Below are 25,877 nucleotides of genomic sequence, written 5' to 3'. Positions count from 1 at the left end.
TAAATATATATATATATACATTATATATATAAACGTGTATACAAATAAATACATTAAATATATATATATATATATATATATCAATGATATATGTATATTTATATTACATATATATGTAATATATACATAAATTATATACAAATATATATATTTATGGACATTATGAATTAGAAATGCTTAAGATGTTTACTTCGTAACAACTGTGGGTAGGTTTCTTTGATTGGCAGGTGAATGGAAACAAAAAACTCTCATTTATTTATTCCTAATGTCTATTATTATTCAGATGTTTTTATTTTCAGAATTGTTATTTGTATGAGGGACTTAAAGATATTACCCCCTTAAACTAGAAAATGATAAACTTACAGCTGAAGGCAAAAATATATCTGGCTCTACATGAAATATCCGTCTGTGACTACTCTCTTCATTTTTTTTTAAACATTAGACTTTTTTTGCTGTTTTGTCATGTGTCACGGTGTGGAGCTTTTTAGAAAATTGCTGCAGCCTTTTGGGTTAAGGAGAACCAGGTAGCCCGACATCTGAACCAAGTTCCCTTGCCCACTTCCATCATTACAAACCTGTGGTTTGCTGTGAAAATTGGTCTCTTATCTTGCAACCCAGGGGACGTTCAAAACAGCCATGTGGAGTCCTTTTAAATCAGTATTTTTGTGCAAAACAAAAACAGAAAAACTTGAAACTTAGACTGCTTAAATCATCTAAGAGCCTATTACTTGCAGATTTTAATGTCGGATGAAGTGTTTTTTTATTTTTTTATTCAACAGGATAATTGCATATTACTCACATAAATATATCCAGTGGTGTCGAAACTGTTGCTAAATCCATGAAGGTTTTGAAAGACTGGAGGAATTTGATTGTCACATCATTCAGGGCAGAGCAGTCCATGTCAGAAATGGTGGTTGCAATAATTACTCACCATTGTTTCCTGTATATTAAGCTGTCATGTCCTTCTGCATGCTGCATGCTCTCTCCTGATCCTGCTTATTTACTGCTGTTGCTACTCTAACCTCTAATATGTTCATCTGCGTGCTGCCATTTTCTCTCCTCTGATGCACACAGTGGGTTATGATAAAAGAGGAGAACGTAGAATCTGTTTTACAGTCAGAACTGGTTGATATGAAGCTAACTATGCCTCTGTAAGTGTTGTATGTGCTTGCTTTGTTGTTTTTTTTCCTTTGCATACTCATACATCATCCGGCTGATGAGTCATGAGGAGGCTGAAGTCCTGCTTAAGATCTCCAGGCTAGTGGGAAGGACTTAGCAGTCACCCTCTTTGGCTTTACTGTCCTTTACACGTGTTACAGATGACATTGCCATTGTGCTGAGGAGCTTCCTCTGTCATTCCCTTTAAAGTCAAATCATCATTGGATCTATCCTAAAAGCATCCCCGGTGGTCTTTCAATTATGATTATGCCGTTTTTGGCCAAAATCATTTCTGTAGAACCTCAGTAGTTCCCATCATCCCTCTTGCTGTCTAACTAGCTTATAGCCCCTCACAGCCCAACCTAGCATAAAAAAATGCCGAGCAATATTGGAGCTATCCAGCCATACAGTTTTGAGCCAGATGCTAAGCTCAGTGGCCTTGTGGTAGAGTGTCTGCACTGACACTGGAAAGTTGTGGAATCAAATCCAAGCTAAGGCATTTAAAATGGGACCCAATGGACTCTATGCACCAAGCTGTATGACGTATTTCAGGTTTAAAATAAGACCACTTGTGTACTTCAGGTTGTGACTAACTCTCTTAGCAAAACTCTGTGTACTATTCCTTGTATTGTCTAATTTTAGTTGTTTCTTACATTGTATATTAGATTATCGTTATGTGTATACACAATAGCATCCAAAAAGACCAAATTTGTCTTCCCAAAACACCAAACACTCAACACTCACAAAACGCTACCATATACTGTATGATCATATAACTTCTTCAGATGAAACGAAGCTATGTTTGAACATTTAAAACCTTTTCAACAGGACTTTATATGTGTATACGAACTCTAAAGTGACTATCAGATCCAACTCTCAGCTGATGATGATTGCTTTTTAGCACAACAGATTCTGTTGGAATCACGTGGATCGTGCTAACGGTTGAAAAGTTATGGTAAGTCAAACACTGGAGCTAAAGCTTCAATGTCAAAGGGTTAATGCAGGCTCGGATGAGGAAAAAGAAGACGTACTTGGATCCATTTGTCTGCAAGAGTGGAGAAAGAAGTAGTACCTTCTACAACTACAACTTTTTTGGTTAATTTGTTATCTACTGGGGTTTTTACGTCTAATTAAGAGTTTAGATTCTATTTTAGCAACAGGATAACGCTAGGCAATTTTGGAGTATGCTAAGTTGGAATTAAGCTAATATTTTAGCCACATGCTAAAGTTTTTGGCTAATTTTTATCTTCTGAGGTTTTTTTAGGCCAATTAAGAGTTTAGCTTTTATTTTAGCAACAGGCTAATGTTTTTGCATAATTTAGTTTACTGGGGAATTCTAGGCTATTTTGAAGTTTAGCTAGTGTTTGCGCAATGTGCTAGCTTTTTTGGATAATTTGGTATCTACTGAGTTTTTTTTTTCTAATTTGGAGTTAAGCTAATATTTTAGCAACATGCTAAGGTTTTTGGCTAATTTGTTATCTTCTGATGTTTTATAGGCTAGTTAAGAGTTTAGCTTTTATTTTAGCAACGGGCTAATGTTTTTGATTAATTTAGTTTACTGAGGAATTTTAGGCTATTTTGGAGTTTAGCTAGTGTTTAGGCAATGTGCTAGCTTTTTTGGCTAATTTGGCATGCACTGAGGTTTTTATGCTAATTTGGAGCTTAATATTTTAGCAACATGCTAACGTTTTGGCTCATGTGTTATCTTCTGAGGTGTTTATGAGCTAGAGTTTAGCTTCTTTTTTAGCAACAGGCTAATGCAGGGGTAGGGAACTGGTCCTCGAGAGCTTCCTGAATGTTTTCCAATATACCCTGCTCTGGCATGTTCTTATTGGCTGGACACACCTGAACCAGGTAATTGTTTGAGTCCCTACTCATGACTGATTACCTGGTTCAGGTATGTCCAGCCAATAAGAACATGCCAGAGCAGGGTATATTGGAAAACATGCATGAAGGTGGCTCTCAAGGACCAGGGTTCCCTCCCCCTGGGCTAATGCTTTTCACTAATTTATTTTACTGGGGAATTTTAGGCTAGTATTTAAGCAGTGAGCTAGCTTTTTTCTGCAAATTTCGGAGTAGTACCTTCTTACAAACTTTTTAAAACTGCATTTTTGCTTCTCTTCCTTATTCACTACGATTTGAATAACGAAATACTCCAAAAATGCTATTTAAAATGTAAATACCACAAAAACATCCTAAAAACATGATTTTCATCAGAGTGAGTCTCTAATGCTTGTGTTCTGAATGCATGTATTAGCCACTGGGGCTGCATCACTTGTGCTTAGTCAGTGGAGCGTCATTGCATCTCCATGGTGAAGTGGTGCAAGTGGAGCAAGGTGTTCTGGAGATTGTTCTGTCACTGCAGCGTGGCATTTTGGAGAACCTCAATGAGCAGAGGTGTTGGTTAGCCTGCTCGGTGATGACAGCTCTGTTAGAGAGCAGAGGAAGTTGGCAAATGCAGCGTGTGAGTGAACTAGCTGTGAGCTTATCTGTGATATACCCGTCTGGATGCACAAATGCATCTCTGCATTGCCACTAATTTATACCCATCCCCCCACTTCCCCCCACTCCTCAAATTCAGCTCGCCATCTCCCCAATTTCCCGACCAAACCCTCTTCCTGCCATCCACCAGCACACACGCCTCACATCTCTCCCTGTTGTGATAATCGCTGGTGTCCTGTTCCTTTCACATTGTCTTTCTCTTGTCTGAAGTACGTGTGTGGGGGGGTGCAGACCGTCACATTCTGTCTCTCCTCCCCGCTTGAGCTCTTGCTGTAAGACTGGGAGGAAGAGGAGGGAGGAGGAAGAGGAGGAGGAGAGTGAGCGAGCGAGAGAAAGAGGAGGGGGGGACATGGCGATGGGGGGATGCAGGGAGAGCGATTGCTCTCTCTCCCTCTCTTCTTCGTGGCCATCACTGGGCCCCAGAAACAGGAGCGTGTGGTTCATTTACAGGTAGCGGCTGTTTCCTCATTCATTGGCTGGCTATGGATGTGAGGAGAGGACAATGGAGAGAGGGGAGAGGTAGATGATGCTCTTGAGAGGCCGTGCCTTTTCAAAGCCAGACTAACAAGCTATGTATTCTGTGCGTTTGGTGTGTGTGAAACGTGTGCGTCAAAACTGCATTTTTTTTAAATGTGCATGTGCTACAGGATAGAAGTGAATGAGACTGCCGCATGTTTATTTCTGTGTGTTTTCTAAAGGCGGTGTGTGTGTGTGTGTGTGTGTTGCTGCATGAAAGAGAGCACACATTCATGCATTTCAGTCAGACAGTGTGGGTGTATTTCATTCTCTTTGAGTCATGATGTCTTTCAGCAGACATGTTTCAACTTACCTGGAATTCCCTATAAAAACACTGATCAAATTCCATATTTTGTTTGACATCTCTCCACTGAAAAAGTGGGGTGTTCTGACTGAAAAGGGGGATGAAAAGGGGGATGAAAATGGCGAGATTTATGTCTGTGTCTGCATGCGTTTATCTGAATAGAAGTGTGCATGCAACAACATACATGGAATCATGTACTTGTGTTCTCGATATCCCTCTAACATCTGTCAACTGCTTCATTTGTAGTGTGGGTACACACACCCCTAGCCCCCAAACGCATGTGCGTTCAGCAGGTGTATGGTCAGAAAAGCCAGAAGAGAGGATGACTCAGGAGGTTCCACCGAAACTTTTCAATGCAGCCAGTTCTACCTGCCAATTAGTATCGATCAGGGACGTTTGCGCCTTTTCTGTTCATACGCAGCCGGCCGCTCATAGATCTGCACTGCAACAACATAGAGAGGTCCCAGCCCCCTCCAACTGCCCCGTCCAAGCGGACAAATAGAGATAGTTTGATCCTCAAAAACGTGAAAAAGCTCGATGAAGGACAGGGTGAGAGAAAAAAGCAAGGAGGTGTGAGGAACAGATGGCTGGAAGGCGGCTGAGCGTTGGCGAAACAGTAACATTGATGGAGAACGCACAAGAGATGGACCTCAGGAGGGGAAACCGGCGATCATCTGTTCAGTGCTAAAGTTAAGGCTTGAAGTCTGCATCTTTAGGCTGCCGGCCCAACGCTCTCATCTGTGTCGCTCTGTGATTCAACAGGCTGATTATGAGCATTCATATTTAAGAGAAATTGTATTATTTTGGATTTAGGCTGTAAGCTGTGGTTGCAGATGCTGGAATGTGTGTCTGCTACTCTGTCCATTGACTGTATTTTACTGTAAAGTCCCTCTAAGACCATTTTTTTACTTTAAAAAAACATTCCCAGTAGTGTTTGAATTATGATTATGAAGATTTTAACCAAAATCCCACAACCTAAATGTCTTAAAAAGCCATTTTTCATGTTGATCTGAAGCCTCTGTTTCCAAAATCTAGTCTGAGGGGGCGTGGCTTATAGTGCTGAGCTGAGCAGCTCCGCCCCTGATCCCCCCCGTCTGATTATGATAGCTCTAGCATAAATCTTCACCACTGCTACATAAAAATATCAAACAATATTAGTAATGTCCAGCTGTATCATTTTGATCCGGATGTCAGCTCGGATGAGGAAGTGAAATTGAAAAATCTACAAATTTCCCTTTTTTTTAAAAAAATTAGTGAAGAAACTTTGACTTTTCACAGGACTGCTGTTTTGCAGTTCAACTCTAACCTTTCCCCCAAAAAGTAATCTCCCAAACCAGTCATCATATCCACCCACGGTTCAGCCCTTCCATGACATCAAACCCTTGATTTGATTTCAGTTCAACTCCCAGTCAGAGTTTACTTGACTGGAATGAGCTGAAGAAAAAAATATATATATATCAAGGATTTCACTCAGATCATGCAGCCCAGCTCTGGCCTGGGGCTCTTCAACAGAGGCAAGCTGATTTGACATTGCTGGAAAGTCAAATCCAGGAGTGAGTCATGAGACGAGGCTTTGCGGAGTCCATTTAAGCAGTCCCATGTTAGAGACAAAGGTTTTAGAGCACAAGTCCCAGACATGAGTGCAGTGCCACCACTCAAAACTTTACTGAGAAAGATTGTTTGAGCAATCTTTCATCCATTTGGTAAAACATTTTTCTTGAGCTTGTACTTTTAAAGCATTAGTTAATCCACATTTACAAAAAAGTGAAGGATATTTTTCATGCATTGCATCACCCATTTGTAACCCCATCGTTATCTTTAAGTGTAACACAACCATCTGAGTCATCAAGACTTTTTCATGACATTCTCAATCCAACCAATCTTTTGCTGCAGTGGGACTTAGAGCTGTTTTTATGGGGTCAAATCAGGATCAGCTTCAAGTGAATGAAAAACAACTCTGAAAATGTGAAAAATAGGAACTGAAAATTTGAAAAAAAGGGAAAAATTGAAACCAGTTTTTAAACTCGAAAGTACATTATTGTAAACTTGAAGGAATTATTGAAAATTTGAAAAAAATTAAAATTGAACATTTGAAAAAAAATGTTGAAAACTTGAAAAAAATATGGAAAATTTGAAAATATATTGTAAATTTGAAACAAAAATAATGAAAACTTACAAAAAAAATTATGAATTTAAAATAACCAATTGAAAATAATGTATCCATTAAAAACAGCTGTTTTGAATTTTTAACTTCAAAATCTCCTTGTAAAATCAGGATCAGCTCAACAGCGAAAACTCTGAATTGAAACTGAAAATAGAGAACTGAAAGCAGAAAAGAAAAAAAGAAAGCTGAAAGTACAAATACATTTTTTTTAAATTACTGACAGTTTTTTTTCAAGTTTAAATTATGTTTTGTTCAAATTTTCAATATACATTTTTGGAGTTTAAAACTGCCTTCAAATTTTCATTTTTTATTTACAATGTGTTTTTTCACATTTTAAATTTGTTTTTTTTATTCACTTTAAGCTGATCCTGATTTGACCCCATATTACTAATGGATACATTATTTTCAGTTGGTAATTTTACATTTATGTCCTTTTAGCATTTCCTTTTTTTCAAATTTACATGTATAATATATTTTCAGATTTTCAAGTTTTATTTCAAATTTTCACATTTTTTTAATTTTCAATTTTTTTTTTCAAACTTACAATGTCTTTTTTTCAAATTTTCAATGTATTTTTTTGTTCACTTTAAGCTGATCCTGATTTGATCCCATATGTTTTTTTCATAAAGAGCATAAAATCCTTTTTTTTTGTTGAATTACAAGTTGTTTTTCACCAAGTTTCTGTCTTTTTTGCCCTCTTTCTTTCCATCCTTTTGCCTCCTCCTCCTTTCCTGTCTCCTAGTGACTACATCATTAAGGAAAAGACTGTGCTTCTACAGAAGAAAGACAATGAAGGCTTTGGCTTTGTACTTAGAGGAGCCAAAGGTGAACCTCTTCTCTGCAACTCACTGACTTTTTGCATTTTATACTTTTCCTCACAATTTAAGCTCTCTAAAAAATCAATGTTGTAGTTTGGCTATCTGGGTCTACTTTTGACACTCCTTTTATGTGACTGCATGCAGCTCAGACTCCCATAGAGGAGTTCACTCCAACGCCAGCTTTCCCTGCACTGCAGTACCTGGAGTCCGTTGATGAGGGGGGCGTGGCGTGGCGAGCGGGCCTCAGAATGGGGGATTTCCTCATCGAGGTAAAGTCTCCAAAACCAGTGTTTAGGTTTTACTTGTGTTTTACCGTTTTGTGCAGCAAAATATTGTTTTAGTGTCAATTAAAACGGCTTCTCCAAAGTGCTGCAACTGAGAGACAAGGTGACTGACTGGCTCCATCGTCGGGCTAATGCAAAGAGACAGACAACCGTGTACCCTCACACTAATGGACAATTAACCATCAACAATTAACCTAACATGCAGAACTGTGACCAGAGCAGCCGGAGAAAATCCACTCAGACAGAGGAAATGACCTTGCGCCAGATGGAAAGCCTCTTTGGATCTAGAACTTTCTTGCAGGACAAGATTTTAGGTTCTATTCGTCTTTAAAATCCACATTTTTTCTCTCCAATCTTCTAGGGCGCATAAACTGACATAATTCATTGAATCATTGATGGTCATTAATAGAAGTCTTTTAGTTAAAAGTAGTTCTTTCTAAATCTTTCAGCCTACTTTCAGAAAAAAATCATTTCGATTTCCCTCTTTTATCTTCTTGCATTTCCATGCTGCCACTGATCTTCACTTCCAGCCTCCCTGAGGTCTGCAATGGCTAATTAAGAATTGTTTAACAAACCCAACTAAGAGTCTATGTTTTAGTTGCAAACCTATAAACCTAACAGATTCAAGCTTGAATGCATCTGATGACGACTGTGGAAAACAAGCTCAATTGACAAAAGCTCCACCCAGAACTCCCATGGTGTATTTCCTTGTTGTCTTAACTCGTATCCTGACTAGTCCGAACTGTTTTGACATAAGGAAACATTAATAATCTGCTTTTGATACCAGAGAGGATGTAGAAAGTGTACTTTTCCTGAGAGGTGCAGCAGCTTTAAGTAGTGGTTCTGGAGAAACACTGGGTCAGACTGTCCGTTTTATTCCTGTAAGACTTTCTTTGTGTGGTTCTGAAAAGTTGCTTCTGAAAATGGCAATTATCAGCCTCTATTAAAGCTGACATACTGCTAATTGGTATGCAGCCTAATATGACTCACTTCTGTAGCTGCCTGAGCTTTGGTATGAGTGATTTACTTTAACAGCTGCCTGAATTGCTGGTAATTCTGTCTGGAAGCCGAGACAGTTTGTATAGACACAGCTTAAAAGATTATTATTTGATACAGACAATAAAAAAGTGTACTTAGAACAGTGTAAATTAGGGCCAGGTTGATAAAATCAATTAATCGATTTGAATCGATCCAAACTTAACCAATAATCAATCGACAAAAATAAAAAATTGATGTAGCAGATAAAGCTAAAGTCTGCTAGCTTTATGCTAACGTTTAATGGAATTTCCCATAAGTTTGCAGGCTAACAGAAAGAGTGTAACAATCACAACCTAAACGTAAAAATGTACAGTTTCCCAGAAAGACACAAATTGCCAAATTTTAAAGGATTCATTTCTGCAATCTTCACAGAAAAAAATACTAAAACATTTTAAAAACTAGATGTATAGCATTACCTGCAATAATGCTAGTGTGAATACTGTAAGCTGAATGTGGCTGCTGAAGATGCTAGTGCTGATAGCTGAAGATGCTTAAATTGATAACTAAAAAACACAAGCTGATAGTTGAAAACGCTGCAGTTGATAGCTGAAATGGCTGAAGCTGATAGCTAGCTAAAATATTAGCTAAACTCCAAAATAGCCTAAAAAATTGAAAAAAATGCCAAAATTAATCAAAACAGCTAGCATGTTGCTGAAATATTAGCTAAATACCACATTACCCAAAAAATGATAAAATGTCTAATTTAGTCAAAATAGCTAGCATAAGGCTAAAATATTAGCTAAACTCTAAAATAGCCTAAAAAACTGAAAAAAGCCAAAATTAGACAAAACAGCTAGCCTGATGCTAAAATATTAGCTAAACCCCCAAATAACCTAGAAATTCTTAGTAACTGTCAAAAAAAAGACAGCATTAAGAGAGCTGAATATTTTAATAGCTGAAAGAGCTGAAGAGTTATAGACATCCAAAAAACGTACAGAAGAAAAATAATAATAATGAAGAAATACACACTAGGGTGTTAATGCTGTACAGCATTGAGAAAAAAATAAAAATGATGGGCCTCTGACAGTATGTAGGGGGCCGGACCAAATGTGGAGGCGGGCCGGATCTGGCCCACGGGCCGTAGTTTCAGGACTAAAACACTGTTGATTGGTCATTCTTTTTTCTTCTTCTGGAATAAGGTGTAATACTACAGCACGGTCGCCACCTAGTGGCCAAACTGAAACGCCCCCCAGGAGAAGCAGAACAATGTTTACAATGTTAATGATCTGAACATTTTTGTTAGATTTTCTCTATTTGAGAAACCATTTAACACTGTATGTTAATTATTTTACTAATAAATTTTACAGGATGTGAACTCTATCAGCTTCATATGAATATCTTCAAAACATATGTACATTATTAATGTATTTCTAAACAAATGGGTATAAATGTGTAAACCGTGTAATCTCAAAATGGAAATGAATCTAAAAAAGTCGTGAATTAAATTGATCTTGGAAATTATTATCTGTTGTCTCTGTCAGGTCAACGGCCAGAATGTGGTGAAAGTCGGTCACCGGCAGGTGGTGAACATGATCCGGCAGGGCGGCAACAGCCTCATGGTGAAGGTGGTGATGGTTGCCCGAAACCCTGAATTGGAGGACACTGCTCGGAAGAGAGGTGAGGGGTTGTGCTTCTTCCCAAATGTGAAGTAAGACTGATTGCATGTTTACCTTCCCCCACTAAAAGCCTGTTGAAATGCAGTTGACTCCACATGTATATAACAGAGCAAAACATTAAATCTGTATTTTTTTTCCCTCGGCAGCCCCGCAGCAGACCAAAAGACTGACTCCTCCTGCCATCGCCCTGCGCTCCAAGTCAATGACATCAGAGCTGGAAGACATGGGTAAGATGATGGATAGGACAAAGCTTAGAAAGGAATAATCAAACAAGTAAATTATGTGTTTTTCCCTAGCAGATTACAACAAAATTGCTTTTTTTTGAGCAGCTTTTCAGGAAAAAAGAGCACATCAAATAAACAAAAGGCAAAGACAATTCACCCATATGGTGTCATTTCTTTTCTTTATTTTTTTTCTTGCAAAAATGTGCTTTATTGTTCGTTTTCACTTTTACTGAAAAAGAAGAAAGGTGTTAATTAAACAGTGAGATTAAAAGACAAGAAAGCACTTTCTTGCTGTGAAATGATTATTACATTATAGTCACATCGCTCTTTTTTCTTTTTTTTTCTTTCCCAAAATGTGCTGCATCCAGTGGACAAAGGTGGGATAATGGATTTTTCTCCTCTCATGATCATTTCTTGTCCCATGCTCATCCCTCACATCAGCATTCACATCATCACATGTGTCTAAGTATGTATTTCACCCTTTCATCGCTCTCATTCTCATGACTCTATTGCTTTTCTGGTCATGTCTAATTTATGTTTTTTTTTTCTCTAAAAAATATGTACCCCTCAGCAGCATCTCCATGGAAAAAAAAATCAGGTGAGATTGGATCTTTACCTGCATCGCCCCCTGAACTTTAATTAAAAGCAGACCTTTTTAATGATCTTTTCTCCTTCAGAATTCGAGTCATCTCAAGCTCCAGATAAGAAGAGGACAGTCTATCAGATGGCATTAAGTAAGGAACCATTTCCAGATTTTTGTGTCTTCCCTCCTTTTTTTTCTTGCTATGTTGATGCTTTCCTGCCTTTTCAGATAAACTGGATGAAATATTGGCTGCTGCCCAACACACTATTACATCAGACAGTCAGGGCCAGAGAGGTCACGGAGGCAAGAGGGACCGGAGCAAGAGTATAGTTCCCAATGAGGTATAACTTTGTGTTTGGTGCAGTTATTTCAATAAATTTGGGATACTCAGACTCAATACTTTTGGGATTACACAATATTAATACATGAAAACGATCCTGCATCACCTTCTTAGTTCTCCAATGAATACACACAACCTCATCACCCACCCCGCTGCTTCAGAATATAGCACGTTTAGTCATGGACATGACTAATGCTGGCATAGACAGCTTATCTACTGTATAACTGGGTGTTTTTTTTTTTTTTTTTAAACACAGATTTATCTTTTTTTTTGGTTTGTATGTTCTCCTCACTGAACTCTGCAGATGATGATTGACTGTGGAGCGCCCACACAAAAAACAGTTGCTTAAGTTGAGTTAGAATGTGTCCATTCACATACAATTTTAGCACAAAAGCTGATGATTTTATTATATGGCTATTACTAAATATCAGAAATTAGCCTTTATTGTTTCATATTGTATGTTTATTGACAAATCTTTTATGGGGTGAGATAGCTTTAAAAAGAAAAGCATTTATTACAACAAAGTTGGAGAAAAAAATATGAGTACAACATTTTTTTTGGCAGGGGGAACGAACTTTAGCACAACACCGGCTAGCAGCGACATGTTAGCGTGGGGGAACCTCGCTTAGCCGGGCAGTTTATTCCCGGGAAAGGCTCCCGCTCCAGGTCCTGGACCTGATGTACCCTTGCCTTGGCCCATCACTACCCGGGCCAGAACCATGACCCAGAGAGGGATAGCAGGTTAAAAAAATGGATGGAAATAAGAAAAACAGCTACGCTAACTTGGAGCTAAAGTATGCTAACTGTCGGCCCACTCTAGCCTTAGTCGGAAAGAAAGTAAAATCAGACACGGAAAGAAAGTTGGGTATTCTGATCCGACTGACTTTTTTGTTTGTTTGTTACTACAGCCCCAAAAGTCGGCTGACCGTCTACATTAGCTCTGAGTTAGCTTAGCTGTTTTTGTTTTCTCATCCTCTAATTTTACTGACATATTTTTTAACCACCTAATGAGTGGAGTGGCATGTCTGCTACTTCTTTTAGGGCTGTTTTCCACTCCTACGTCTAAAACAATGCACTGCTGCACTGTTTAAGCGACCGCGTCTTGTAGCCCGACAACCACAAAATGCAGTCGGAGATCGCTATGTTTTGATCTACTTTATTATATTGTCAACAGCTATGGCTATCAAGATAATTTTCCCGTTATGGCACTGATAACATTCTTAAAATTTGTATTTTCTTTTAGTTAAATAAATAAACTTGAACAGACAATCAATGTTTTGGGACTCCATGTATTAGCCTGTGACCCTGTGACGCATTTTTGCCAGTTTGTCAACAGGAGAAATTTGTATTCAAGACAAAGAGAAATTGTATTCAAAATAAAGAAAATTAGTATTCAAAAGAGACATGTTAAACATAAAACAAAATTTTGTAGTCATATTTTTTTGTAAAGTTGTGCAGAAAATATAAATGTGTGCACAACTTTGTATTTATGAATAGGAATACGTTTCTTTTTAAAAGCTATCTTACCCCATACTCCTTCCCTTACCTTTTTCTTTCTTCTCTTTTTACATGTTTACGCTCTAACTAATAAAGCAACCCTATGAGCAGCAGTCAGTAGTGCAGTCTGGTCCGGGTTTCGGCTACAACCAGGCTCACTTTCAGCCCGGCCACCCGTCCCAGCATCCTGGAATGATGCGCCAAAAATCCATCGGTAAATGCTGCTAAAATGTTCTTATAATCTCAGTTAATGGATGAGGTGCTCATATCTGGTTGTTTTTTTAATGCCCAGGTATAACAGATGAAGAGCGGCAGTACCTTCACCCACCTGCTATGAAACTGGCCCGCAGCTTATCAGTACCAGGGCCTGAGGAAATCCCCCCTCCCCCAAACACATCTGCTCCAGAACCACCTCTGTCTGCAGGTCCTTATACTGGTCGAGGGCCCGCCATGCCTATTCCCCCCGTCCCGCAAGGCCACTACCAGCTCCACTCTCAGCCGGGCCATCCCGCTCAAGGTGGCTGGGAGAGGGGAGGGCCTGGAGTGATGAACCAACCAGTTATGGTCCCAACCCTCCGCAGGCAATCGGAAGGAGTCTGCATCAGAGAGCCAGACGTACCTCGGAGAGGCGGTGGTAAGATGGGAGGATTGAGAAGAGGCTACAGCAGTGCTACACCGCCAACAAGTGCTAAGCCCAAGTCCCAACAGCCACAACAACATCCCACACAAGTGACCAGCCGGGAGCAGGGTGGAGGAGGTGGTAGGGGTGTGGCGAAAAGGGGCGGACGTGGAGCCTTGATGAAGCAGTCAAAGGTGGAGGATGGACAAAGGCAACACCGAAGCAAAGGAGGTGGCACAAAAGAGAAAAGCTCAATTCCCATTCCCACCATTATCGTCAAAGCGCCCTCCACCAGCAGCAGCGGTCGAAGCAGTCAGGGCAGCAGCATGGAGGCGGAGCCGTCCCAGGATGCTGAGGACCAAACTTCTGGAGATGCAACCACAGACAGTCCCAATGCAAGCCTGCCTTCTCCACTCACCTCCTTACCGCCTCAGACTCAAACATCCACCTCCTTACCTTCATCGACGGCTGCGCCTGCTGTTTCCTCACAGCAAAACCTGGAAAATGTCGACTACACCTCAACGTTTAACAAAGCGCTTGAAGGATCAGGGGCCAGAAGGGAAAGAGAACGTTTCCGAGACATGAGGAGAAAGAGTGCTTCTTTCTTTCTCTCATCTGAGGAGGACATCCAGGGTGAGGCAGGAGGCGGAGCAGGGGAAGGAGGAGGAGGAGCATCGGGGGTACGAATTCAACCATTACAGGGGTCACAAATCGAAGTGCCCACGCCTCGACTCCGACCCTCCAAGTCTATAGATGAAGGCATGTTTTCTGCAGACAGCTATGTCAACTACTCCAGCAGCATGCCCCCAGCATTCGGACTGCCTGAGTACTCTTCTCCAATACTTGGTCAAGATGGCCAACCTAAGTCAGCTCCTTCACTGTATGGGTCCCAGCCTGCGACTACATTCATTCATCCACTGACGGGTAAAGTTCTGGACCCCTCTTCCCCGCTCGGATTGGCCTTGGCTGCAAGAGAGCGTGCCCTCAAAGATGACCGCAGACCGCGCCGCGAGGACAGACATTTTGGTCGGCAGATGTCAACAGTTGGATCTTTTCCAACACCGATACAGACTCCTACACCTTCGCTTTTTGCTACCCCAACACAATCCACCTATACATCTCCAGTTTCTCTCCACCTTAGCTCCCCAACAACTACCACCTCCCCTGCGTCTCTGAGCCGACCACAGTCACCGAGGATATTGCGTCTGGGGGGAGGCGGAGAGAGAATGGAGAGAGAAAAGGAAGGAGGACCCAGAGAGGGCCTTAGAGTTCGCTTCTCTGAGGACCGAACCAGTCAATCTTCAAACCAGTACTACTCACAGAGCAGCAGAGAGAGAGAGAAGGACCATTACGACAACAGATCTGCTCCACCACTGCATCCTCCTCCTCCTCCCACTCAACCAGCCCCTCGTAGACCGTCCTATCTGCAAATGGAGAACGCTCACAACACCAGCTACATCCCTCAGTACACCGTTCCCACAGCTCCATCACACGCAAACGACACCACGAGAGAAGCAAGAGCTGAGGCGGGTGGAAGTCTGGGACTAATGGTTTTACCTCCACCTGCTCCCTCAATAGATGTAGATGAGGAGTTTGTCTTTGCAGATCCGTTGCCCCCACCACTTCAGTTCGCCAATGGAAAGAATGAGAGGGTCCAGGAGTTCCATCAGCAGCAGGGTCACCACTCCGTTTGTCCTGGCCCACCACCTCATTCGTCCTCAAAGTCGACAAATGTACCACAGACGTCCTCACAAGGTGGGGATTCTGCCACCTCCAGCCTGACTTCTTATGATAGTGAGGTAGCTAACCTCACACAGTCTGCTCTGTCGCCGTCCTACCCCTCCCCACAGATATTTCCCCCATCTTCTACCAACGCTACCACAACTGGCACTGGGATGTCACTACACAGACCACAGCCCATGTCCCATTCCCAGTCATATTACAACAGCTCCAATGACTCCCTAGTTTGTGTTCACACTCCAGCGCAAGACAGAGGAACGGCTGCACTCACCACCACCATGACCTATGCTACCACCACTATGACAGCAACTGCAGCCGCCGCAACCACTACAACCTCTCCAGCGTCCTCGGATTACAGCATGACCATGGCTGGGCGCAAGGCCAGCCTCGGCACCGAGGGGAAAGCTGCAGACCACGCTCAACACTCTACAGTCATGCCTAAAAGTGGAGACTGGCAGGATGCCGTGGTGGACTCTGGAATCGAAGAGCTGGACAGTCACAGCAGTAGCGACCATCATTTAGAAATGCTGGGCTTAAGGGGAGACAGAGGAGGGCATGGAGGAGATGGGAGAGGAGGAAAGGAGGATCATCAGGATTCCTATTCAGTCGGGCAAGCGTTTGAAGGGCACAGCGCCAAAATGGCCAATCCTGTATTTCCAAAGATGAGTCAATACAAAGAAGGAGGAGGAAGGATCCAACCTATCGCTCTCCGAAGGCAGAGCAGCACCAACCCTGCTCCTTTGCAACTACAAAGACTAAACCACCCAGAAGATGCTGGTTTAGATGGAACTTTTGCCGACGAGAAGAAGCACAACCCAAGTCGATCTAAAATGGAGGATGGCTTCAGCTCTGCTCTGGCGGCCTGTTTAGAAAGGCCCATGGACTCTCGATCGGTGGTCTGGGCCGAAATGGGGGAGAACGATCAAGGTGCAGTTCAAGGGGGAAGTATTGTTTTAGACGGTCGTAGACTTCACTCTCCCTTTTCAGGTGTGAAAGCCAGCATCATCAATGAGCTGAGCTCCAAGCTGCAACAGATGGGGAGCATGAAGAGCATGGACGACTGGAGCCATGCTCCAAAGTCCCCCAGCATGCATAGGTTCGTTTGTTTTTACTCATTTACTCAACAATATTTTGCTAGTTTTAGAAGATTGTGAAATCAAAAGGCCCAAACCTGCTAGTTTAGCTCAGAGTCTGCAACTTTAAACATTTAAAGAGCCAATCGGGTGGATTTCTTACCAACCACAACTCAGGAGGAGCCACAAAGTCTTGACAAAATAAGATGCTCCTTTGTATTTATCCTTTTTTATTTTTATCATAAATATAAATAAATTCTTGTTTTTTGTACATGAGTAAAACGTAGACATTATGAAAAAATATCATTTCTTTTCCAACTATAAAATAGACTATAACTATTGACATGACTTCCTTTCAAAATAAAAGACATAGGATCATCTCAATGTAGTGAATATTACAGTGGGAAGTTTAATGTCAGGAGTAATTAAAAAAAAAGACATTGCAGTTTATTGGTAGAAATTCATAAACATTGCTATGTAAAAATAATTCAGAGCTAATTAGTGACCCTTACGGTGTTTATTTGACCATATTGCACAATTAGAACCCTTGAAACAGTCCGCTTTATTATAATCTGGAATTCTTATTGTGCTAGCTGACCTTGAGTTTGTGTGCGCTCTGTTGAAATGTTTTTGTATGACTATGAAGCTGTAATGCCTGATGGATTGTTGGAGGATTGTGGGTACTGTAGTCAGGAGTCTAGTGGAGGGATGATTCATCAAATGTTTGTGAATGAGATTAAGACAGTTTGATTGTTTTGTTTGGATTAATGTGCCTCATAGTCCGAAAAATACGCTACTTTTAAATATGAAAAATATTTAAATTTTCTTTTTTGTTGTTCAATTTCTTCTTTTTTGGTCTCGCTAATTAACTTAGAATTATTATTTGGCAAAATGACACAGTTTCAATGATGATTGAGCTGTGTGACAGCTGTCTTCACATTCAACTCCACATTATACTGAAGCATTTATGGCAGGGGTGTCAAACTACAGGCCTTGAAGGCCAGTATCCTGCATATTTTCCAACCAATCTGCCAATGAAGCTCCTAATAGAAAAAACTCACCTGATCCAGGTAATTAGTAATCGAACATTGCAGTATTTCTGGAAAACTAGTGAAGGAATGTATTGCTTGAACCTGCTATGCAAATCATATATCATGTTGTCAGACACATTAAATCAAATCAAACGAAAGATTTATACCAAAAGTAAACTTAGATGAACCAAGAGTGCTTACAGTCTGTGTAAAATAGTTTGCTTCTATTCATTTTAAGATACTTCAATTGTAGCTGATGAATTCATGCTAGTGTGAGATAGTTTACAAACTAAAAAGTGCTGAAACGTCCGTATTTAAATGTGTATTTGTTGTAAGAGTAATTCAAATGAATTCTGTCTTTTTATACTTTTAGCGGGCCTTTCAGAGTAAACTATATCCATAAATATCATCATATATTACCTTTGGAATACTGGATAACAAATTATTTATTAAATATAAGTTATTTTTCGTGAGTTTTTTTCCTACCCGGAAGTAAAATGACTCGATTCCTGAAGCTCCACCTGCCGCGGCGTGTGGCTACCGCTAATTTTATGACGTCATCCTGCGTGTCTATCAAATCTTGACTAAACTGATGACTGTCCTTGATGGCTTCCTGTTGTAAACCCTTTATTTGTCTCAAAATTGTTAAGATATAGTGGAAAAATCTCTCTTAGATTGACAAACATCTGCAACTGCATATCAGTTCATCGCTGTTGTATGCTTGTATTTTATTTATTGGCAGAAGTTCTACTTTTTAAGGATTTTGGATTAGATTTTTCCTAATTTCACAAACTTTCTTAAATCTTGGGAAAGGCAGTGAGTCTTGTTTCATGAAACTCTATAATCAAAAAGAATATATTTTCTGAACATTTCATGCCATTGAGGTCACATTAAGATTTTATGTTTTTTCTCCAGGTATTCAGCCGATTTCACAGATGCATTCCACAGCCCGCCTACTGGACGCTCCACCTCACCGCTACCGACCTCCTCCCCACAGCACCATCAGATCCTGACTCCCAACCTCTCGGCCACCCCTTCTGTTTCACCCTCTTCTCAAGTCCCAGTTCAGCGCAACTGGACCCGATCCCCTTCTCCACAGGTGCCTACCTCCCCAGTGCATTCACACCCTCCCCATTCTCCAACATACTGCCCATACCCCACATCACCTAAGCACAGATCCAAGTTTCGTAGGCAGACTTTTGATTTTCAGTGTAGTCCCACTAAGGAGAGGAGGTCTTCAGTCTCAAGACGCCGAGCTCCCAGCCCTCTCATCTACAACACCGAACAGTCAAACCCCACCCCTCCCAGACCGTCTTCTCTCCCCATTCTTCCCACAACACCCGTCTACAACAACCCCTTTGACTTCTCTAGTCCATTCAATCCTCCATCCCCCGGCCTCCCTGTGGCAGACCCCTACCAGGCGTCCACTCCTCCGCTCTTCTCCCCCTCTTGTGTTCCAAGCGCGAACCCCCTGCTTGTGTCTCGCTCCATCTCCCCCACTCCATTTTTCTCCGGGGCCTCCTCCCCCATGCATCTACCACCTAGTCCGTCATGCCTCAGCTACCCCCACGTCAACCCTCCTCCGCCGACCAAACCATTTGCCGTTAAGCCTCTCCCCTACTGGACCAAGTACGATGTGGCCGACTGGTTGGCTTATCTAAATCTGGGCGAACACAGAGAGCGTTTTATAGATAATGAGATAGACGGATCTCACCTGCCCTCGCTCACTAAGGATGACTTCTTGGACCTGGGAGTGACACGTGTGGGACATCGAATGAACATTGAGAGGGCGCTCAAGAAACTCACGGACAGGTGAGTGAGGTCAAACTCAGGCTCAGGAACATGTAAAGGGAACTGCGTCAAACGGTCCAGTGGCTGGTTAAGGATCGTCAAGGTGTCTCAGTATTACCTCCATCCATATTGGCTCGCCCACACCCTTCTTTCAGTAGATGCATATTGTTTGATAAGTTATCCTCATCCCTCCATCCATTCCCTTTTCTCTTTTTTGACATGTAAGACCTCATTTAGTTTGATCTATTTAGGTTTAACCTCCACCCATTCTCATTCTTTGATTCGGCTTCCTTTTCTTCCCAGGCGTCTCTCCTCTCCTTTGCATGTCACTACCTCCCCCCGAGACACTGACTGAAAGAGTGATTCAAAGAGAGGGAAAGAAACAAATTCAGAGAGATGAACAATAACGGAAGATTTGCAAGAAGAGAACAGTGGACCTCAACAGGCTAAGTTTTGTTAAGACCAATAGATTTGCAGGTTTGGTCGTGTGCCAGACGTGTAGAGGTTATTGTTGTGATGTTTGTGGGATGGGAATGATCAAGGCTAGAGTTATTTAAAGCTCTTCAATTAAAAATGTTCAGTTTTTGACGGACAGGCGTTTAATTAATGCCCCGTTTTTTTGGTTTTTTTTTGCTGAAGAAGAGAAAACACACACATTTGTACTCACACACACTGACAGATGGATTCTCACACCATCTGCTGCTTAGCAGCAATGAACAGTCTGAGTCTAAAAAGAAAAGTTACAAAACTTCTGCTCAAATTCTGATATACCTAACAGTTATAACTACCGTATTTTCCGGAGTATAACGCTAGGTTCACACTGGACGCGGAAGCGGCGCAGAGTGGCATGCGCGCTTCCCTAAAATTCACACCAGATACTTATTTTTCCGCAACGGTCAACAACCGCTTCTGCCAGAGGTTTTTTTTTGTTTGTTTTTGCCATCATGGGTAGATTAATAACCTAAAAATATTATCTCATGTTTTTTCATAGTTTAGCCAGGGGTGCGACTTATACTCAGGAGAGACTTATTTGTGTGTGTGTTTTTTTAGACATAATTAGGCATATATAATTGTTATTTTCCCATTTAACATCAGTTGTCCTTTTATTTTTTTAGCTACGCTAGGCTTGGCGGATTTGTTCTGAAACGTCAGACTTTTCTCCTAAAACTGCGACTTATACTCCAGAGCGACTTATATATGGTTTTTTATTTGTTTTTTTAGACATAATTAGGCTCATATGTTTGTTATTTTCCCAGTAGACATCAGTTGTCCTTTTGCGGTTGTTTTCTCTAACAACCACCAGAGAGCGCTGCATCTGAGTATAAGTGTTTGTTGACAGTGGCAGAAGAAGACGTGTCATCAAAATACATTTGTAAGAGAGTCTGATTGTTTTCCACTTAAACTTTAATATTTATCTTACACACATCAAACAATTAGTATTCTTTTATTTATTTATTTATTTATTTTAGCTATGCTAGGCTTAGCGAATTTGTTCTGAAACATCAGACGTTTCTCCTAAAAGTGCGACTTATACTCTAGAGCGACTTACATATGGTTTTCTTCTTCATGATAAGATTTTTTTTGTTTGCTCTTGCGACTTATACTCTAGAGTGACTTATATTCCAGAGTGATTTATACTCCAGAGTGACTTATACTCTAGAGTGACTTATACTCCAGAGCAACTTATATATGGTTTTCTTCTTCATGATAAGACTTTTTTTTTTGCTTTTGCGAATTATACTCTGGAGTGACTTATACTCAAGAGCGACTTATATTCTAGAGCGACTTATACTCCAGTGCGACTTATACTCTGGAGCAACTTACATATGGTTTTCTTCTTTATAAGACTTTTTTTTTGCTCTTGCGACTTATACTCCAGAGCGACTTATACTCTAGAGTGGCTTATACTCCAGAGCGACTTATACTCTAGAGTGGCTTATACTCCAGAGCGACTTATACTCTAGAGTGGCTTATACTCCAGAGCGATTTATACTGCAGAGTGACCTATACTCCAGAGCGACTTATACTCCAGAGCAACTTATACTCTAGAGCGACTTATACTCTGGAGCAACTTATACTCCAGGGTGACTTATACTCCAGAGCAACTTATATATGGTTTCTTCTTCATGATAAGACTTTTTTTTTTTTTGCTCTTGCAACTTATACTCCAGAGCGACTTATATTCTAGAGCGACTTATACTCCAGAGCGACTTATACTCTAGAGTGGCTTACGAGCAACTTATATTCTAGAGCGACTTATACTCTAGAGCGACTTATACTCTAGAGCAACTTATATATGGTTTTCTTCTTCATGATAAGACTTTTTTTTTCTCTTGGGACTTATACTCTAGAGTGACTTATACTCCAGAGTGACTTATACTCCAGAGCAACTTAAATATGTTTTCTTTCTTCTTTATTTGACTTTATGCTTTTGCGACTTATACTCTAGAGTGACCTATACTCTTATACTCCGGAAAATACAGTAAATCAGACACACCTCCTTGCATCAATTTAGTTGTTTCCAATGGCTTTGACGACGTGAGCCAAAGTCATAATGAGGCTGGTAACGCCTTGTTTATTTGTAAATGACAATAGAAAACGAGATAGACTATTATAGTACTGTTTTTATATATATTTGACATATTCCCCCAGATGATGCTCCAATATGCTTTGTATGTTTGTACTTGCAAGCTCTAAATATATCTTAAATGTTAAACTGGATTGGTAGAACCATTTGTTTTGTACTAATAGCAATCACTCATATCGAACTGGTTTATATCATGTTGTGAGGACATACAAATTATTGATGTTAATCGAACTTTATCCTGATTATCCTGCAAAAAGCAGAGAAAACACAGAGGTGGATTTAGACAGTAAGCCATTTCACACCATTTTCAGAGAGTTGGCCATAGCATGGGTCGAGGGATGCATCCATCCTTTTCTGAGGCCATCATGTTGACCCCTTTCTCTCACATAGCAGGTGCAGTGATCAAAAAAGGGCTTTTTAATGCTTTTCTGTCTGCCTGACTTCCTCAGCCTTCTGCCTCTGTGAGTCAGAGTGTTTGATTATGTGCGTGTTTGTCAGCCTGCGTTGGTAGCCGATTCCTCCCCTGACCTACGCTTCCCTTCTCCTTAATGGCTTTTCCAAAACATGTTTATACAAAAAAAAAAAAAAAGTTTTTTTTTTTCGTTGTGTTTTCTCACCAGCTGACAATCCCAACGTTTCACACATTGATGCTTTAAAAGGAATGCTCTGACCCACTTTAAAGAGAAAAAAAAACGTAAAATACTGTATGTGTTACGAATAGTTAAACCTGCAATCCCTGGGTTTATTTTAAAACTGTGCACAAAAATACACAGTTATTGCTCTGTATGTATTGATGATAACAAAATATAGTATAATAAAGATTCTAATATTAAGTATTTAAAGATTTTTAAGAATCTCTGTCTTCCAAATAGTGTGGACGAATTCTTTGATACTTTCTGTTTTTCCTGTAAATGCTTTCTATACTGCTTGCCCTGCTTTGACCTCATTGAAGCCCTAGTTTATGTATATTTTTACAAAATGAGCTCAAACAAACCCATGCTGAGCCGCCTCGACGCTTTATCTCATGACTAGTCTGAGATCATGTGAATGGACTGAGCAGTAGTATAGAAAGCATTACTTTGAATTAAAAGAGCATTTTAGGTGTAGTGATTTGCATAATGAATTAAAGTATTACCATACTGTAAGTATGAAGAAATAAAAAGATATATATATAAATATGTATACATATATAAATATATATGTATATACACACATAGATTCTGTTTTGAATAAATGACATATATGCTGATAACATGATAGAGGTACCAATAAGGAGTTGAAATAAACGCTGAAATAAACTGTGGTGATTCTCATTTCTCCTTGGATTTCTTCCACAGACATTCACATAATGTTCCAGTTTAACTGTTTGAATTGAGTCATTTGGCAGCGGCTCTTTGCAGCCCTGCGGTGGTTGAACACAACATTGTTTTCTGATCCAGGATTGTTTTCCCATCTGTCTCATTAAACCAACGGGACAAAAGTTTTGAGCTCACGGCTAAAGGGAAGGAGGAAACGGCCTGTTTTAGAGCAACAAGTAGCCGCTTCTTTGAAGCAATCCGAAATGCTCCTGTGAGGCGATGAAAAAAAGCAGCTTGGGAGTGGATAAATGTGGGAGTTGTGGTCTCTTTATTGAAAGCAAATTGCCAATATAAAGCTGCTTTTTAGGTTTGTAATTGTAAACTACTTTTGTGTTTCTCCAGCTCAAACTTATTTTTCAAACGGAAGAAGCACAAATATGAAGCAGAACTTCACTCTTTTCTTGCTCTAAGGGCTCAAAAGCGCTACTTTTTTTTGCTTCTCCCTCATCTTTGATCTTTAGTGTTCAAAGAATTCACGATTTAGATACAAAGATGAAATGCTTCAACTGTGCGTCATAAAAAAGGTTTCAGTTTTAATCACAAAAGACTTTTGGAAAGGATGTTCATCGGTTATTTAACTGATGCTATGAAGCTATTGTTGAAAACTAGATGTGAGATTTCTAAGAAATTATCTGTTGGTGGGAAAATCCCACATCCAGAGTCATCTGGCAAATCACTTGAGACAAATTGTAAAGTTAAGCTTTAATCTAAGTTTGTTCAGAACATAACTACTTCCTTGAGTTAAAGCAAACTCTAAACTTTCACTTTGTCTTTTAATATCATCATCACACTTTTTAATGTGGCTATAAAATTTAACATCTTGTGCATGAAATCCAGAAAATATGTTGTAATTTATATTTTACGTTTTTGATTAAATCAAAAGTTACAGTCCTTAACAGGAATTTTTTTGGCCACTAAAATTTTTAAAATGAAAAAAAAAAATAATAAAACGAAACAATAAAACAAATGAAGATCAAGATAAGAACGTGTGTGATTTTTGACAGAAATATTTACAGAATAGCATTTGAATCCACATCTGAAGGAATCTGGATTTATTAGTAGGATTAAAACCTATTATTGCAATTTTAGATTATTCTAAGAACTATGAATGTTATTCCACTTGACAGCTAAAATACACGGACAATTATTTCAAAATATTGCCTTGTAAAGGAAAACAACATCATCTTCTCCAACATTTGTATGTTTTTTTTTTCAGAGCAATAATCTTTTAGTTTAAGCAAAATGTGGCCACATGGAAACTGTTACAATATTTAATTTTTTAAAACTTTATTTTATTAGGACATCCCATTGACTTACGATCTCTTCTGCAAGGGAGATCTGGACCCAAAAGTATCCTCATAAGAAAATATATACTATTAAGACAATAAAGAAGAGGAAAAAAACAGTTATAATCAACCGAATAACTATTAAAAAAGTTAATTAATAAAAGTTAATGATTTAAATGTTTGAAAAGGGTTTAAAGGACCTGGATCCATTGTTGGGGTTTAATAATTTAGGTGTTTTTATTAAATAAAATATTACTTAATGAAATGTTCATTTGTTGTTTCAGTTTTTTAATTTCCAAAAATGAGACACTAGTTTGGTTTAAAATGCTTCATAAAGTGCTGTGAAAGTGACAACGAAACCTCCTGAGCTGAAGTTAATAACAGCAGTACAGTAATGGAAAATCTGAAACAAAGAGAAGACCAGACCTGACCAAATTGGGGAAAACTACTTTTAGAAGCATGGCTGAGAACATTGCATTGACAGTTTAGCAAAATGAAATGTTAAAAGTCTGGGTGTGGTGTTTCATTTGGATTTTTTTTCTATTTTTATTTTATTTTTATTTATGATTTTATTTATTTTTTTACTTTATTATATTTTTCTCATTTTTTTATTTTATTATTTTATTTTTATGTATTTATGTATTTATTTTGGGGTGAAAAAAATCTAGTTTTTTTAATGTTGTGTGGCTCAGATGCACCTCAGTACCTTAATGCAAAGCCTCATGGTTCTACTCTTGGGACACTTCAGAAATGTGACACTAGGAGTCTGGTTTGTCCACGTTCATCCTGTCCTGTGAGTCATGTCCACATCTGCTCACACGCTGCAACTGTATCCAGTTTGTTTGAGCCGTCGCCCCCAGGGGAATGTCTGCCCCGTGGAGGATTAATTTGATTCAGCTGAGTTTTTGGTTCTGATCAGGATGAATTTGTTTCAACAGCAGGTCTCCAGGCTGCTGCTTTTTGCCTTTGACATACTCAATCACGCCCTAGTCTGTAACCTGTCCGGAATCTAGAACTTGGAACAAAAAACAAAGTACAACCAGTTCAGAGAGCCAAAGTCTAAAAATCAGTCAGAACATTGAGAGGACAAGACAGGAAGCAGGTTCAGGTTGGAAAGTCACTCTGGAAAACAGAAAAGAGTTTGTGTTCGGGTCACAGAGTCTGTTCAAACAGACAAATTAAATAAGCCAAACCTTCACAATAAGAGTCTAACAGGAACCTTGACTTTTATAGCATATATTTTAGCAATCAAAACTTCATGTGAAAACTTTTTAATTTAGGATAAAACGTAAACATCCATTTAGAATGCAGCATTATCATCGTGACAAATAAAATAAAGATCTATTAA

General features: G+C 39.7%; 1 protein-coding gene across 3 annotated transcripts in view; it reads left to right on the top strand.

The window, feature by feature from the left end:
• Positions 1-23,187, top strand: part of LOC112153990 (SH3 and multiple ankyrin repeat domains protein 3) — a 67,863-nt gene extending 44,676 nt beyond the window's left edge. For all 3 annotated transcript variants that reach the window (XM_036217002.1, XM_036217003.1, XM_036217001.1), the window contains 12 exons: positions 7,387-7,469; positions 7,607-7,731; positions 10,266-10,401; positions 10,547-10,627; positions 10,993-11,001; positions 11,196-11,222; positions 11,302-11,358; positions 11,436-11,548; positions 13,141-13,258; positions 13,337-16,499; positions 18,423-19,319; positions 19,602-23,187. In XM_036217002.1, coding sequence (XP_036072895.1) covers positions 7,387-7,469; positions 7,607-7,731; positions 10,266-10,401; positions 10,547-10,627; positions 10,993-11,001; positions 11,196-11,222; positions 11,302-11,358; positions 11,436-11,548; positions 13,141-13,258; positions 13,337-16,499; positions 18,423-19,319; positions 19,602-19,653 — 4,861 coding nt within the window. In that variant the 3' untranslated portion in view covers positions 19,654-23,187. The remainder of the gene's footprint in view (positions 1-7,386; positions 7,470-7,606; positions 7,732-10,265; positions 10,402-10,546; positions 10,628-10,992; positions 11,002-11,195; positions 11,223-11,301; positions 11,359-11,435; positions 11,549-13,140; positions 13,259-13,336; positions 16,500-18,422; positions 19,320-19,601) is intronic.
• Positions 23,188-25,877: the final 2,690 nt, after the last annotated feature.

This window comes from Oryzias melastigma, linkage group LG19 (genome assembly GCF_002922805.2).
Source record: "Oryzias melastigma strain HK-1 linkage group LG19, ASM292280v2, whole genome shotgun sequence".
NCBI classification, from domain to species: domain Eukaryota; kingdom Metazoa; phylum Chordata; class Actinopteri; order Beloniformes; family Adrianichthyidae; genus Oryzias; species Oryzias melastigma.
Note: the sequence above shows the minus strand (reverse complement) of the source record. Positions and strands in the feature narration are given on the sequence as shown.